The following is a 17,693-nucleotide window of genomic DNA, read 5'->3' as shown; positions in this document are numbered from 1 at the left end:
GCATTGGAAAAAATCCCTCACTGTTAAGCATAAGACCTTTTTGAGGTCTGTTTTAAGAAATCACCTCAAATTCATCAACCTGGCTCAGGCTAACTTATACAAATGTTGTGTATATGTAATTATTTAGGAAATTTATGTAGGAAGTAATTAACGGTCATTCAGGGAAAGTGTATTTCTAAATAATTGAAGCAAAAGAAAATCCAGAATCATAAAATGGCTCTGTATTTCCAGTCCCAATCTCAAAAATTTCTCTCTTAAACTTGCAAGAGCAGTTGAGAAAAGGGGTCAAGACCTCCAAACTCACTCTTAAAAGCAAAACATCAGAGCAATAGGAATTCAAAATAGGATAGAGTTTAAAATGGAAACATTTTAAAATGGAAACTCTAGGCAACTGTTATCAGAATCACAGCCTTCTGAATACCCTCCTACTTAAAGATGTATAGAAATGTTTCAAAGTAGCATTAAAGTATGCTTTCCAAGAAAAGTAGTACCGAGCTTTATAAGGTAAATTCCTTCTGCAGCTTTTGAGGTTATTTGGTCTATTAGGTATTCTAGCAGGTTCCTTAGCACTAACTCCAGTTTTCTCATGAAGAAGTACACTGTGTAAGATACAGTAGTTCAATCTGGTAAATGAAGCAGTAGCAAAGAAAGCCCTGTTTTTCAAAAAACTAGGGTTGTGCTTGCACATTTCCAGTGTAATCTGAGCATTTATGGAAGAACTCTGCATTTATCACCTTTTAAAAGTCCCTATGGAAGCAGAAAGTTATAGGAATTCCTTCTCTAGGTGTAAAAGCAAGTGAACAGGTTGGTTTTTTAACAGATCTTGTTGTGCTAGAATAGCACTTAAACACTGCAGATTCTTCATTACTTAAGATCCACATTTCAAAATTATTTAAGCACAAAGAACATTGTGTGAGAGGGACCTTAGGATTCTCAAAAACCCTTGGGAGGCGAATGATTGCTGACACCTGACTGTTCATCCAAGGTCTTTTAAGGAACCAGAAGTTTTTAAAACCTTTCCCAAATTCTAATATATTATCTATGTGCTGCTATAAGGGAATTAAAAGTCTCAATTTGTAAAATCAATCTAGTTTTTTGCATCCTGATACAATTTCTGTAAGCTGGTGTTTGTATACCAGTAAGATACTCAGCTTCTGCTTGATGTGAGAGCTAGAAGCATATTGCTGCAAGGGTAAAACTGCTTCTTCCTATTGTATCAAAAAAACCCACTCTCTATCAAAAAGTTTTGGTCTGTAATGGGGTCAGAGGAAATTAAAGTAGCCTTTCATTCTGTGTTATAGGAACTTCCTCTGAAGTTTCAGACTACCAGACTAGCAGGCTAAATTCAGCAGCAGGGATGCCTTCAATTAACTGTATCTGTTCTATTTGTAGTACAAAGGATATGAACAGCCTACATAGCTTAAAAGAAAGGAGGCTAAATAGAATTTAAAGAGATACCCTGTATATAGCACTCTCAAAGGAAAGGAATGGGATCTCTGCCAGTCAGAAGTTTAAGATCATGGCTAATGCAAAGACTTGGCTTAAATTTATACAGGAGCGCTGTCTAGTCAATAAGACATCCAGGAAGAATTTCTCTAGAAGTTGCTCATAATGTAAAGCACCCTGCTGACAGTAGTGCCAAAGTGAGCAATGTGAATGAGTTTTAGGCAGAATTAGTAAATTCATTTTAGAGGAATGCATGGTTATCTCAGGGGATTGGTAGTAATCTTGAGATCTTCATCTCTTGAACAACATTATGAATTTAACCTGTTTTTTGATGCCAGTCAAAATACACTGTCATTGTTATTGATCTCTGTGAAATGACTTTCCAGTGTCCTTGGAAGAAAAACCAGAACCTGCAGCTGGCACATAAAAATACTGAGATAAAAAGAAACCCTGGCATAAAGATAATTGACAAAAAAATTGAATGAGCATTGAATGAGCATGGTGATTAAATTACTGCTTACCTTCTGCAGACTGACTCAGAAGGATGGACCTCTTGCAGGGAGGCTGGCACAGACTGTGGGGAATATCATGTTCCTTGCCTCTCTCAGCTAGCATAGGTCTTCAAGTAATCTGACAGTGGAGTGAACAGCTACTGAGCTCTTAATGGAAGAGAAAGGAAAAGGAATGAAATGAGTAGCTGTGTATTTTGCCATCATTAGAATATCTAGAATCATCAGGAAGTGTGAAACTTCACTACAGTTCTCTCAATAACTGTTCCAAATCCCCTTGAAAGCATTTCTGGATTTGAGACTCTGGGGTCTCTACACCTTTTCTTGTCAGAATGATATTAAAACAAGGTGACTTGGCTTCAAGTGAAATTAAAACTTAGTATACCAAGTATCTTGAACTGTTATCTACCTTAGGATCATGGCAGAATTAATTTTTCATGATCTAGTGATGTTTACTGGTGGTAAATATTGATGTATAAGACAAGAGATTTTATTTTCTCTGGGGTTACTATACACCAGAAGGTCAAAAACTCAAGGAGAACTCTTAGTTCAGAAAGCAGAGGAAAGGCTGGTATATAGTAAATGTGCAAAACAGGACTCCAGCACTGGAGCTTTAAATTTGTTTCATATTGTTAGACATCACTCACCAGCACTAGTGGTTTTGCAAGCCATTTAGTATTGCTGCAAAGTGGAGGGATTGTGGATTCCAGTTTGTTTTCCTCTATCTAGCAAAATGTTAAAGGTGGCACAGATTGGCAAAGTTTCCTTTTCAGTCAGCAGAGCTACTCTGTCATCTGGCTCTAGGCAACTAGATATTCACTGATGTCATTAGTTGTGACGCATGATAAATGTGCAGTAAATTTACTGTGTATTCAGTAACTGAGTAAGGTGGGGTTTTACTCCAGTGTAAAATGAGCCAAGATTAAATTAACTCTTTATCAGGAAATATAAAAACAATTAAAATTTATATTTAAACAGGTTAATATGACTACGCTGGAAATAATTTTGCTTTGGAATTGTATTGGAATAGTATCATGAAGTGGAACCAACATTGCATGTCTCCTTGGTTGGGAGACTCCCTCAAATAAGTTTTTTTATAGAGGTTACTAATTTCAACTAAAACAATCTTCAGTGGATTTTATTCCTTTGAAGAGTAAAGGACTTCTCCCAAAATATTTTTTCTCACTAGATCTCTGTTTTTCAGAAGTGTAGAGCTTTGTCTTTGAATAGGAGGAGGAAGTGATTACCCATATCTGCTGAAAATACAAGCTCTTACTGTCAACATCTTGTGAGAAAATGCACTGATGCTGTGAAACTTCAAGTTTCATCTGACGCAGGCTAATTCCAAAGATTTTTGCCAGCTAAATTCTCACTACAAAAAATGAGAACTTTGGCATCCTACATTGCTAAACATTTCATTCTTAGAAACAAGATTGCTTGTACCAAGTTACAAGATTTTGTAACTTGATGCCATACCATGTATTAACTGTTGTATCCACAGAGATCTGATGTTTCTTAAGTCAGTTTTGTTTCAATGGCATTACCAATACAATCCATTCCCACTTGGTTGGTTTTTTTTTCTGTTAATGTGTGTTTTTGGGCAAAAAAAATACCCTTAGTTTTTTAGTTGTGGATCTTTGAAGGATTTAATTACCTTCAAAATTAGATCCAAAGTAAGTATTAATATTAAGGGATATATACATAGAGATTTTAAATACGTTGGATTTTGTTTCTCTGTATCATGTTGGATTTTTATTTTTTTTTAATGTCAAATATTTTCCCAAAGGAATAAATTAATGTATATTGCAAGAGAATTTCAGGAATCATGCAAATTTTCATCTAGATTAAGGACATCTACCTCCATACAGCAATTACCAAATTTGGGTAAAATAATCAAATGTATTTCTCTGGTGTTCTCATCTTACCTACTATACAATTCATCTTCCCCAGTGCAAGGGTTTCACGGAATTCAATGAAGCATGTCTTTTGCCAAATCAAAATCTCTGTGGCATCTGAATTACATTCATCAGTCAGTTATTCTGAGTCTTTTTGTGTTTTGTATTTTATTCCATGATTTCAGATCATCTACTTAGTCAAAGACTGATTTACAGTAGCTCACCCCCCATTTGGCAATAGTACAAACCACAGATGAGCATAAAGCTAAATAAATAGTGATAAGCTACTAGAGACTGGTGATATTACAATGGCAGGGGAAGAACAAAGCAAAGCCATAAAGGGTCACCTTACTTGCTTTGTTGCTCACATGCAGTGCTAATATTAAAATTTCTGCTGATCTTTAACAGCATGTGGACTGTACAGATTCAGGGACAAAAGTTTGGGGATTTGTTGTGGCAGGAACATACTAGTACTGTCACACTATATAAATGCATTTTATCTATTTGTTTTGTGAAGATCTGGCCAATACAGAGATTTTGATAAAACCACAGTTTCTGTGTGATAGAAGTTGTAGAGCTGTGTAGATAACCTGAAGATTTCATCTCATCTCCATTTGAATGTGCTCCATTTCAGAGCTCAGCTGTTCTGGTTCTTGGCTGCTGTAGGCTGAATCTGAACCCGGATCCAAGTACTGAAAGGACATCTGTCGTTCCTCTGCTCAGTTACTCTTCTTGCTTTCCCTGGTTAGGAAAGAGAAAAACCTGACAGGATAAACTGGAACACTGAGCTCGTATTGATAGCTAGGAACTGAGAATTAGAAGCTGAGTGCAGGGAATGTGGTGAGAGTTGGGGAACAGATGAGAGAAAAAAAGCCCTTTGGAAAAAACAAGCACTTGTGAGTCAATGTTTGATGTAGACAAACAGCCATAAAACTACTTTTTCCTGTTCTTGAGTGTCTACTTGAAGTTAGTGCCAATTTAAAATCTAATTAAATAACCATATCCTATTTAAATATATATATCTGTGCAGTTGATTAACATTTTCTGTTACACTCTTTATACAAGTTCACTTCTCAGGAAGTAAAATGTTAAGATGATTAGCAGTATGAATAGTTACTAGCGATAGCCAAAAAGGCCAATATATTGCATTAAATGTAATTACTGCAGATGTCGAAGAATTCTGTTGAAAAGTTTTTTAAAGCACATCAGTTGAATTCCATATGAATGAAGATATATTTTTCAAGGAAAATATCATCTCTCCACAAGTTTTCAACTGGCAATTGATTTTGATCTCTGGCAATATTTATTGTTTCTTCATTCCCCTGCATGTGTTTCTGCTGAGGACTGTGGCTGTGGCATTTTGGCCAGTGACTGAAACCTGTGTGGGGAATCTTTTTACTCTTTCAAGAGGTGTGTCTAATGGGGACTATTCTGTGAATTCATATGAGTCTGTGATAGCAGTCAATCTAGAACTGATTGCAACTGATTGGTAGGAATTTTAGGTGTAAATTAGACATGTGTTGAGATTTGGTTCTCTGGAAAACACTGATTTCTTGATGTTCTGCATATTTTCTCCCTATTTTCTTCCTGACAAAGCAGAGCAAAACAAAACAACACAAAAACTAAAGGGGAATAAAATAATATCATACTGTAAGTCCAAGTGTGAGCTTCAGTATCTCCTCTGGAAGTCTGTCTATGTACGTTACATTGGACATTGCAGTGGTAGAAAGTACTGTTTGTACAGGTTTTCCACCCTTCTCTCTTTCTTTCTGCCTTACAGAAAGCAAAAGTGGGAATGAGGAATAACTTACTAACTGCAAAGAAAAATCTGCTATTTTGAAACTCTGTGACTGAGAGAAGCGAGGGTTTGATATATGTCATATTTTCCATGATTATCAAGATATTGAACTTTATAGGATGGTAAATTTTTTTTAAGTATTAAAGGCAGTGCCATCTCTAAAAAATGCTTTCCTGTGGTTGCTTTGGCCCCATAATCTCTTATCTTAGTGTTTCCTTTAAAGAGAACTGACAAAGCAAGGACAGAGGAATGCCATGTCCAAAAGATGAATCTCAGGAGGAGGCAGACAGTCAGGATGGTTCTTCTGTTAAGGCTTTTAGGAAAACTGCAGTCTTTGGTGGATAGTGGTGGTCATAACCTATCTGGTGCCCATCCTACTCCAAATTGGTGAAGAACAGCTGTGCAATTAGGGACTCAAGAGCATCCAACCACATTGTGCTCTTTCACATTTGCCCTTGGAAAACTTGCCTTATTGTATACCTGAATTTCCCTAGCTATGGCTGTTTTCTAGGAATAGCAAGTCTCTCTTTTCTGTGTGTTTCTCTGTAGTTTCTCATCCGCTACTGGTAGTTACCAGGAATATGCAACCTTATTTTATTACAGGCACACATCACAGGTCTATTCACACAAACCACATTAAAAATGTTTGTTTTCTGACTTTTTACTCCCTTGAGATAGAAATATCTCAAGGAAGGCAATAGAGCTGTGTTAAAGATTCATGGTGTGCTCTGCAATGACATGAGCTCATTCAGCTCTTGTGGCAGCTGATTTGTATTGATGGAGACTTCCTACATGTTGAACACAGACATAATCTGTATTTGTGCCAGAAATCATTGTTTCCCACCTGTACACTATAATCTGCTCCTAATGCCTATGACCTATTTTTAAGTCTATTTCTTTGTAGCTGCTCATGTGCCGTATTTATTGAAATACTACCAAAATGGTCAGTAAAGAGTGCAGATACCAGCTGTGTACTTCTCCCTATTTTGTGATACATTCTTAAAAAAACCCCACAAGCCAAACAGTGGTACAGCTATTTGTTATGCATACTTACCACTCACTGGAAGAAATCATATCTTTCATCATTTATCCACAAAGAGCACAAAGTTGTGCTCTGAACTGTACATAACTTCTGCTGTCTTTTGCATACCTGTCTAAGCAGAAGATATCTGCACTGTGTCTTTGCTTTCATGTAGAGCTGACTGCTCTGTTATCTGCAGTTTGCCATCAAAATTGCAAGCAAAAATGTGGCAGGAAAATAGTGACTGCAGATGAAAGTGCTTATAAATTAAACATGCCATGCAACAGGACCTTCAGATTAAAGGCCAATTTTTAAGCTTTGAAAGCATTTTGTAATGGAGATGATATTAAATTGTACACAAACTACACGGAAGTTAGTCAGACCCAGCAGTTTGCTAACAGCATAACAAATAACAAATGATAGCAGTTTAATCCAATGATGGACTAATTAATATGATCTGAAAAGCAAATTGCATGGTGGTTTTCAGAAGGGAAGCTGGCATTAGAGGAAAGACTCATAAATAACACCACATTGTAGCATTTCTGACTAAAGGATTACGCAATGCTCACAAAAACTGCAGCCTTAATGCATTAATAGATTAAACTGGTAATTGAAAAGTGCAGTTTGCAATCCAGAAAGACATTTCAGAAGATGATTTCAAGAGGCGGCAAATTCTTATTTATCAATCTAAATATTAAGATGAAGTAGCAGGGAAATTTCCAGGTTCAATCAATCAGATTTTATTATGTATGTACGTGTACATAATATATATATTATGTATATATATAATATAAATATTGTGTATATATACAAATATACAATATACATGCCCAGATAAGAGAGATAGCAGAATGTCAATGTGAGGGACAGTATGCTTGCAGTGTGAATAACCAATGGCGTCTGCCTGTAGATTTGTCACTGTCTTCCTCTGCTCTGTCCCTGAAGAGTGTGGAGAGCAGAAAAGAGGCACCAGCTTGGCCATGTGCTACATGGCAGTCCCCCTTTTCTGAAGATGCTGAGAAGCATTACTTCTAGGATACCACCACAACCTGGAAAGTAATGGCAGACAGACTCTAAGCAGGACTGCTGAGAACATGAGTCAAAGGAGGCAGGAGAAAGGTTAGGAATTAACATGAAAGGCACAGATTTTCTTTTGAATGCTTTTTATCTCTGTAAATGCTAAAAAAACTTAGAGATCTCTTCACATCTGTTTTTTAATGCAGTGTGGTTAAATGCATGACTTCCCTCAGTGCCTTTTCACCCATTTAAGTTTTTCTCTCTGAAGTTACTTGCTTTCTCATAGATCAGCAAAATAATGTGAAATGCCTGTTTCTAAGAGAGCTGTTGTGCAGGTGGGTACTCTGGTAATGTTTAGCAGCTAGAAGAAGCTCACCAGAAGATGTGAGAAAAGTGTGTACAAATGAAAGCAACAGGTATTTACTTGTGATCCTTAGTTAGATATTTAGACTGAAGAGAGTCTTAAAACTCCTTGTCCTTTAAGATGTGTAAAAGTCACAACAGAGGGATGCTGGCAACTAGCCCATGGCTATGGGTGAATGGTTGTCAGACATGGATCATTTCAGTCCAGACCCAGACTTCAAGGTCTACCATAGTGCAGAGGTTCATTAGAGCCATCAGCCTTAGACCTGGAGTTGGCAGCCCTTTTTCATTATTTTTGTTAAAATCTATGAAGTTCTCGTGCTCCCTTCTTCTCCACCTCACTTAAGGGAGCTGTTTTGACTGTATGCCAATATGAATCACGAAGGAAATGAAGAAATTAATTCCATCATTCCTCTGTCTTACTACATGTGCTTGTGCCATGAAGCCAACTGTAAGCTGGAAAATACAGGGAGAGGACCACAAGCAGTCTTAGAAAGACCAAGAGCATGATTTCCACTGCTCTGTCCTTACCTGACTGTTTCTGCCCCATATTGCACCCACTCCTCCAATGGGGAGTGGCAAAAAAGAGGGTTCAACAGGAAAATCGATGTGTCACTGGGGAGAGCAGAACTCAGTCTGTTCAGACCCCCTTCTGATCCCACTGCCTCTAGTACACAATCCCAGTGGAAGATGGCCTCAGAAGAGCAGTTTAGCAGCCCTGTGGCTGCCTGGCTGAGTTTTCTTGACAGTTGGTTTCTTTACCTAGTTTGAAACTAGCTAAAGACTATTGGCTTCATGTTGGTGGCTCTGTCTTTGAGAGGTCACTGAGATGGCTGGGAGGTTGCTGCTGGAAGTTGTCAATATCTGCTATCATGGGCTATTTTTTGTTCTGAAGTGGTCCTCCTCTGCTGCTAAAGTTCTGCTTAACGTAAAAGAGGTTTTATCATCGCTGAAAAGGCTCTTCCCAAGGCTCTGGGCTGCCCAACTTGACGAATTTTTAAATACTGTACATACGGTGTTAATTGGTTTAATTGTATTAAATACAGGATTATGTTTTACTAGCTAAGTGTGGGGTGTAGGATCCATATTCATCCATGAAGAAATAATTCTCTGCTTACTCAGCTCCTGCTTGTTTCACAGCTCTCTCACTCGCTTCTCATGGACTCTGATTATAAATATGGGTTTATTAAGGCAGTCAGGCCCATCGCTGGCTGTATCTCATGTGGCTGTCGCTTTAAGACTCAACCAGCACATACTCAGAGTGACTTCAGCCCGTGTCTCATCTCCTTTCCTAAAGCAAGACGAGGGAGCTCCTCCTTTCCTCCGGGGAGAGGATTATGGCAGCAGATCTGTTACAGTCTGCACCCTGCTTGGGAGGGCTGCCGAGAGCTGCTGGGGGAGGAGATGTGCAGCTTATGCACAGCGTGAAGCAGCTTAGCTCCCCGAGGTGTAATTTTAAGCTCTTCTTGGATTTAATAATGGTTATACTTGAACCATTTTTCTCTAGCTTTCTGAACTAACCCTTAGTTGGAACATTATGTAAGAAGAAATACTCTTTTCTAGTATGATCCAAATGGTTCTTTTTTTGCAGCTTTTGGCAGGGCATCAGAGTGTCTGTTTCTTTGTCTAGATCTCTTTGTATGTATAGATATTTATACATATATTTATATATAAAATGAAATGCAAACTTCAAATGAAGTCAAAGTTACTTTTTTCTTAGTTGTTCTTTTTTACCTTGGTTGATTTATGATAGCAAACCCCAATGCTTCTGTAGTTTTTGAATAAACTGTAGCATGTTTTAATAGTAAAATAAAATAAATATTAAAATTAAGATCAATATAAAAGTATATGTAGTTTCACAAAATATCTAATTGGAACAAAATTTCAAGGCTTTCCCTTTTTCAAGATGCTATTCAATTAATACTGCTTTCAAGTAGATTACTCACTTTAATGGCACACAGGGATGCAGTGAAGTTCATGTTGTGGCTAAAAAAGTGTTTTGAGAAGAAACCTTCGTGGGTTGTGTTTTATTCTAATCTTTTATGGCATTGAAAGCTACAGATTCCAAAAAGCCTAAGAAAATAGTCAAGAACATGCTGTGCTAGCAAATACAGGTATTTCAATACATTAATCATTTTACTCAGTGGCCTGTTGATACATCTGTACTCAGGAGGCTGTGGTCAGTCCCTGGTGCCCTAGACTGGGCTGAGGAATGGAACCACAGGCATTTTACAGGAAGTTTATACTGGTTCAGGCTGTGCCTTGGAATACTGGGTAGCCTACTGTGGGAAAGGAAGCTGTGGGGAAGGGATCAGAACAGCCCTGCATGCCCATGCCAAGGGATACCCCTGTTTCAGTGACCCTACCAGTGAAGTGTCACAGCGGGAGGAGGCACTACCAAATGCTCCACAGTCAAAAGTAGTACCTGGAGACGATGGTGAAGAGCTTATAAAGTGCATGGGAAGGAGCAAATACACACCATCTGTTCAAAGCACACAGAAAAAAATCTGAATTTCGCTACATGATCTCCTTAAATATGGTTGTGTTTGGCTGGAGCTTTTTCCACAGTTCCATTGCTCTTTTTACTGTCTGTGCTGTGATCTTCATATTCTTTAGGCAGGTTTCTATGTATTTTAGGGTTTTTTCCCTGAAAATATTGCAGTATGAAAAAGGATGTAGGTAATTTAGTTTAAGCAGAAAATAATGAGACAAGAGAAATAACTATGCACAGAGTGAATTTGTGGAAAGTGGATTCCTTTCACTCCACTGGGGTTTTTTTAGAAAATACCGTATATCATCTTGAAATTACTTTAACATGATGTCCACTGTATTACAGGAAGGAAGTGCTTGTAATCCAATGTGACAATAACGGTGAACAGACAATCATTTATCATGAAATAGTTACAGATCTCTTTCTTGGAAGAAGGTCAGTTTTAACCTTTATTTATGAACAATAAATTGGAAATGATTTATAGTGTAGTACATTTATCTACAATTACTCATTTTATCATAAACACCTTTATACTTAGCTCTTTTTCAGCAAGATCAGAAGGTCTTGACAGGTGAATTGCATTGAGGCCCATCTTTGAAGGGTTTGGAATTTTTTCCCCTCTGGGAACACCACTGTACCTACATTAGAAAAAACAGCCTTGGTTTCTTTAGTCATGTTTGTGTCTTTCTACCCTTTGTTGATATGATTCTCATTTAGCAACAGGAACCGTGAAATGTGGTGAGGAATAAATAGATCTCTTCTAAATAGACATTGTCAAGGAAGAGCTAAGGAAGTGAATTGTGCAAATTCTTAGAACCAAGTAACGTTTATTTCAGAAAAAGACATATTTCTCAACTCTCTACCAGAATGTTCTCTAGGATGAGGTGGAGTAAACTCTACAAAAGATGGCACAAATTCTAGGAATGGATGATTAAAGATGATAATGGACTGTGATATTTGGTTGTTGTCACATTTCTTAAGAAAGATTATATACTGTTTTTTAAATCATCTATGTTGTAGAAGTTGAGCCATCATTTTAACTGTATTCAAAAGGCATTTAAGGTCAGAATCTTTTTTTACAGGTGTGTTGAATAGCAACTTCAGTTTCTTTTTTTTTTTGCCTGGCAGATGTAGATGTGATTAGAAATGAAATGGAATTTTATGGGTGCTTAAGTTAGCTCTTTCTAAACCAAGAGCATCTGTTGGTCACTTTGTGACTGATTTGTGGAGAAAGTGAAAGCACTGGGTATCAGCTTTTCTCTGAGGTGTTTCCTCAGGTGCATAGCTCTCAATTGACAGAGTGAAATCAGAAACTCCATTGGCTGCATTTCCAGACATCCTTTCCTGCAGCTGGGCTGACACTTGGTCATTCTGTCCCTAGATATGCTATGTCCAGCCCCTGCTATTCCCATACTTTCTGCAGAGTGCTTCTGTCTGCGGTGATGAGGAGCTAGTGATTGTGTAGGTTTTGTGTAGGTTCTGGGGTGTGGTGGTTTATGCTGTTAAGCTGGGGGAAGTCTGCTTCATGGGGTGTATTCATCACCTTCAGCTCCTAGGACATGGTGTAAAACATGCTTTATGGATGCTACCATGGTCTCAGCATTCATTTAATTACTTGAACTTTACAGTCAGCAGAGAGACTGCTTGGCCAAGGCTGGCTATTGCGAAATCCATAGCAGTGCAGAAATTTCAGTTCAGGTATGCTCTATCAAATCCTAATTAAGGGGAAAAAGACAAACACAAGCACATCTAAAAATTAGTGAAAATAACCTCATTTGCCAAAATAAGCTCCGGTTTCTTAGCAGCATAAGTGTGCATGGCACAAATATAAAAACCATAAGAAGGGAAGGAGTCAGGAAGACTTCTCACATTTCTGAGAAAAAAACCCCGTTTTTCTGAATAGAAGAACTTAAGATATGCTGCAGCTAGTGCAGCCTTCTGCAGTACCTTGATGAGGGTAGAACCTTGATGAGGATGATTCAGGCTAGATTCCAGTTTTTCTTATGTCAAAGCAAACATATTAATAAATTCTTTATGGTAACAAGACTACTCTCAGTGCTTTACTTTAAAATTAGTACTAGAGCTTCTCCATGGCAAACCTTCAATTAGTTGTGCTGCCTTTTTCTCCTGGTCCTTAATAATGCTATTATGACTATTATAATGATGCAATAATTCCTTAACGTGGAATGCCAGCTCATTGATCACAAAAAGTTCTGCTTAGAATGCAGAACTTAAACACTTACTTGCAAGTTGCCTCTTGTATTGCAGAATTTTAACTTCTTGTAATGATGTTTCCAGCCAAGTTCAAAAGCTCAGTCAATAGGACTAAATGTGCTGAGAGTTGCTCATCTTAGGTCTGGTGAGAGGGAACTTCTGCTCTGAGTGATTAATGTGTCAAGTGGAGGTGGAAGTTTCCATATGACTAGGATTTATTTAAATGATTATGCTAAGATTCTCAAAGGACCCAGAGAGTTTCTCGAAAAGCAATTTCTAGTGCTTGACTCCATTAGTCTACTGTGCCTGTTCCAGGCCTGGTCTGTGGGTTTCTAAAACTTGAGTCTGAAATTTGAGATGAGTTCCTACTGATTTTTGTAGACTTCTTAGTAGGAAATTTAATTTCTTGCAAAACTTAACTGAGAAAGACTCTCTCATTTGAAACTGAAGAAATGCCTACTGACTTTCTACGTATCAGATGAGATGAAGAGAGAAAAAGCCAACCCACTAGTACAAAAAATGGACCTGCTGAAATGTGGAAAACCAAAAATGGGTAATAACTTTCGGCTTTTTTCAGTTTCCTGAACTGCACTTGCTAAATGCCATCAGAGTTGCTTAGAAATTTTCAATGTCTGTTGTTTCTTTGACATCACAGATGAATATTTAGAAGCATTATATTAGTGCCTGGAGTATTGCAGAATGCAGAACCATTTTTTTTCAATGTTTATTTAGAATAATAATCACAGAAAATATCTTCAGCTAATGTACTGAGAAAGTTGCTGTCATCTTAATAATTTCTATAGTTTGCTTGTCCAGTTCTTAAAACTTACAAAAGCAAATGTATGTCAGAGTTAGGAGAAATGTCTGTTTCCTGTACTCACAATAATAAATCCATAACTCTACTTACTGATTGAGTTGACTGAACCATAAATAAACTGAAGAAAATCTGCTATATTTACAGCTGGTAAAAAGACTTTTGAATTCAGCAATGTCTCTCACTTAAGAGTAGTAGCTTGCATAGAAATTGTAAGTATTGTTCTTATGTAAACTATTATATTTTTATTCTTTAAAATTTTGTTAATCTGAAGTCATATAAGTATACTTAGTGTAAAGTACACTGGTAAGAATTTTGTTAATGAGCACTTGAAGTGAAAAAGGTGATTTTCTTATCTTACTGAAAAGAACCCTAATTAAACTTTATTTTCATTATGTTTGGTATCTAGATAAATCTGGATTAAAATCTGTTCTTAGTGTTTTTTCTGTTCATTCTGATTTTGTATCTTCCTGAAACATCAAATTGACTCCCTCTGGTGGTTGAAACCAGGTCTCTGCATTCCAAAGAGAGCCTTTCAGAGACCCCTCCATTCTGGAGAACACAAATCACAAATAATATTTTCTAAGTTTAGTGTTACATCATTATGAAAAACCAGAAAAATAGTTTTCTTGCTCTCATACAATGTAGCATTAGTGGTAGGTTAGTATTGCTGTTTTGAATTTCAAGAAGAGATTTACAGCCCTTTTTCAAGAAATCAAACTAGATTGTCAAAAAAAGTAAACACAGATATGGACAAAGCAGGCTTGAAATCATTTACTGTGGTGAAAAATGAAAAAAATTGGAAAGGTGCTATTTAGATAAGTAGTGTGATAGTAATGATGCTAAGTGTGTCACATGATTACATGAACAAAGCCTTTTATACCTAGCTTGGGATTTTTTTTTTCAGTTTAAATTTTAAAATCAAAATTTATTTGATTTTAAAAATAAACATCTAAGAGTTTATCTTTGCCAAGACACCCTTTTAGTATAAAAGGAATAATTCTTCAATATTTGGATTACAGCTCTGAACCTGAGATATCTGTCTCAGTTTTTCAAGTAATTCCCCCAAATCCCAAATGACAAGATATAAGAGAGATCTTTTGTGATTACTTACTGCAAATTATTATGGTTTGGATCTATACAAAACCACAACTTTCTTCACATTAATGAGACAAAAATATAAGAAAGCATCCTAGAAGATTGGCATTTCCTTGCTTGTGAGTTCATAGTGCTTTTTGTATATTTTATGTAATCTCTTTTACTGGAGTGCCTGCCTTATGTAAGGTCTCAGTAATGGAAACGAGTCCATCTGTATGGTAGTCAAGGTTATTTCCTGAAAGACATATTCTGTCTGCAGCAGAAAATAAATTGGATGAAGGTCTTTAAAACCTTCACAGCACTTCCATCAAGCTGAGAGGGACCTTCCTCAGAAGGTCCTCCTTAACTTTATGTAGAGCAGCCTGTCTTCTCTGCCTACTGACTCATTATCCAACTTTGGGGCTTGACTGATGCCTAAAATTCCCATCAGCTGTATTAGCATTTCTGCTTTTCAGACTCTGTCCCTCCTGACTGATTGCCACCATCTAATAAACCCTACCTTTCCTTTGCTTGGAAATCATCACTGGGACCTCGTCTTTTCCATTCATTTGCCCTGCCTTACCCGCAGTGCTTTCTCTATGAACGTTGTCAACTTTTCTGCTGCTAGGTATCAGTAATCTGGCAGGATGACTTCTGAGAAGCAGCATGCCAGCAATTTAGTGTTATCTGTTCATTTTGTTTCAGTCCCTGTGCAAATATGCTCAGTGTTTTATGTGAGCAGAGGGAGAGAAAGTCCCATGAGTGTGCTGCAGTTCAAGGCAATGTGGTGCAAAGGGGAGCAGGATAGGAAAAAATGTATAATACAAACAAATGCATTTTTGCTCATAAACATCTGCAACTGTTAATTCTGCAAAGACCACATAAGAGCTTTATTTCTGAACTAGCGCTGTAAGTAATATTGTGTTGCCACTTTCCAACTGGCATGACATTTACTATCTCATTAGAAAGATTCTTTAAAAGGCATTAATATCCTCCTGTCGGATTTTTCCCCTCCTCTGGGGGAGGTTTCTTTCTGTGCTTAGGATCAATGTCATTTTTAGCCCAATGCTTGTCCAAGATCAGGATGTTCCATAAATATTTGTAAGAAACACTGGAATAATAATAGAAGGTCTTTCTTGATTTCCTGGGTATAATGGACAGGTTGTAAGCCTAAGAAGTTACTAAGAAGTGTAAGTGCTAGTTTTTGCTATGCAGTAAAAAAGAGAAAAACCATACCCCTAATTATTGTAGTGTTTAGGGGAGCACATACTTCTACAACAACAACAACAACAAAAGGAATTGGAAGATACTGTTTTCAGTGCATTTTTGGGGTCAGTCATCTTTTTTTCCTTAAAAAGCAAAGTTGCCAACAGTTCCTTGAAAGATTTGCCCTACATCTTGCCTTCCAAGGGTTCTGTTTGGAGCCCTGGCTGTCACACCCCTGAAATAGCAATGCTATTTGGGGATACTCTTTCAGCAAACCTCCACCCACTGTCTTATTTGTTTGGAGCATGCTGCCCTCTGGTACTTCAGGACATACCTGCTGGCATGCCCAAATGTTAGCTGTTTTGATGCTCTTACTTCAAGGAAGAGCTTTTTCCCCCCTCCTCTGTCTCTGTCATCACCTTGGGATTAGAATAGTGGTAGCTCCACTGCTGTGAATTATTCAGCAGGTGTAAGCTCAGCAATGTCACAAATGTGCCTGCAGCATTCACGGGTGGAGAGGAGATGAAAGAAAAGTAAGTGAAAATCCTAAGTTCTGGATTTATTTGGTACCCTTTGCAGCAGTCTCGTATTGCCTCTGGATCGGTGCTGAGGCAAAGACTGCAGGTCTCTAGAACCCTCCATGGTGCCCTCTCAGTCATCTGTAGCAACCTGGGGGACCTGGTATGCTGTCTTTTTATGTGCAATTATATCCATACAATTACAAACATGTTGCCTTTCTCATGTGGCATCAATCATTGTACCTGTTTTAAAAAGAGAGGTGGGAGGAACGCTTTGTGTCGTGTCTGCTCCATGACTTTTCTTAGCATTTCAGGATATGATGCAAGAATTATGTATGTATGCAAGTGCACAGACACAATTATGTCACACTTTCAATTTAATTAGTTATGTTTTTATTGAAGTGACTGGAAGATACTGATAAGCTGGTACTTGCTGACTTGGAGACATTGTAGCTAAATTTTCTGTACCCAGTAAGTGGTGCTGCCACCAAATCAAACCTGAGTTGGCATCTTCGCGGGGTTCTCACTATCGGTGGTACTGATTTGTGCACAGAAGATCCACATCTGTTTTATAGAATGCTGCTTTACATTCTTCCCTGACACTTTTCTGTGCATGGATACCACACAGAAGACACATTGTCTAAATAGTTAACCTGATGCCATAACTAACTCTGATTTATTATCATTACCTAATGGAATCATCAGTATGTCATAGATTTTGGAACCAAGACTAAAGTTACATAGAAATTATACATTTTAAGTCTATGTGCATTTATCTTTGTCCTTTTCTTATCTTGCCTGCAGCAGTAGTATCTAGAATTTAGGGTATTCATGTTCCTTATATCAAAAAGGCTTATTCTGGAAAGTGAAGATACGCCTGTGTGCTGATGGGTGTAGAGAAACGTGTATGTAAGGGTTCTCCTAGGTGAAATATAAATAAAGTAACTCAGAAGCTCAAATATAGCTCAGCTTGGATTTCTTGATAACAGATCATCCCAGGTTTGAGTTTAAAAGTGTTTCATGTTCTGTTGTGATTTACTGGGCACATTTGCCTTTATTCCTGCGATAGAAGTGGTTGGCCTGATATTTGAATGAACTCTGTCTGGCTCGTAAGTGGAACTTTCACTCGTGTATTCAGTATCGAAGAAACAGCAAACACTGTAACATTTAAAAACTTTCTGGCGATAACAAATTAGATGGCATTTATGTTTGTGCTTGTTATGAGTATTTGACTCAAAAGCCTATTTGGAGAGAAGGAATCTGATTTTAGTAAATCAATATAATAAAGCCTTTGATTTTTTACAAAAGCCAGCTAACTGTAACT

General features: G+C 37.5%; 1 protein-coding gene across 50 annotated transcripts in view; it reads left to right on the top strand.

Annotated features, from left to right (window-relative positions):
- HDAC9 (histone deacetylase 9) overlaps positions 1-17,693 on the top strand; it is a 452,700-nt gene that overhangs the window by 205,180 nt on the left and 229,827 nt on the right. For 2 of the 50 annotated variants that reach the window (XM_086854908.1, XM_086854900.1), the window contains exon 1: positions 10,886-10,975. The exons of 45 other annotated variants lie outside the window; for them this stretch is intronic. Coding sequence is in view for 3 of the 5 variants with exons in the window: in XM_086854838.1 (XP_086710964.1) it covers positions 13,238-13,307 (70 nt within the window). In the remaining 2 variants the exon portion in view is untranslated. Of the gene's footprint in view, positions 1-10,885; positions 10,976-12,759; positions 13,308-17,693 lie in introns of those variants that run through there. 3 more of the 50 variants (XM_086854838.1, XM_086855000.1, XM_086854832.1) reach the window with 3 other exon arrangements.

This window comes from Cyanistes caeruleus, chromosome 1, assembly GCF_971803275.1.
Source record: "Cyanistes caeruleus chromosome 1, bCyaCae1.hap1.1, whole genome shotgun sequence".
NCBI classification, from domain to species: domain Eukaryota; kingdom Metazoa; phylum Chordata; class Aves; order Passeriformes; family Paridae; genus Cyanistes; species Cyanistes caeruleus.
This window is presented reverse-complemented; position numbering and strand designations above follow the sequence as displayed.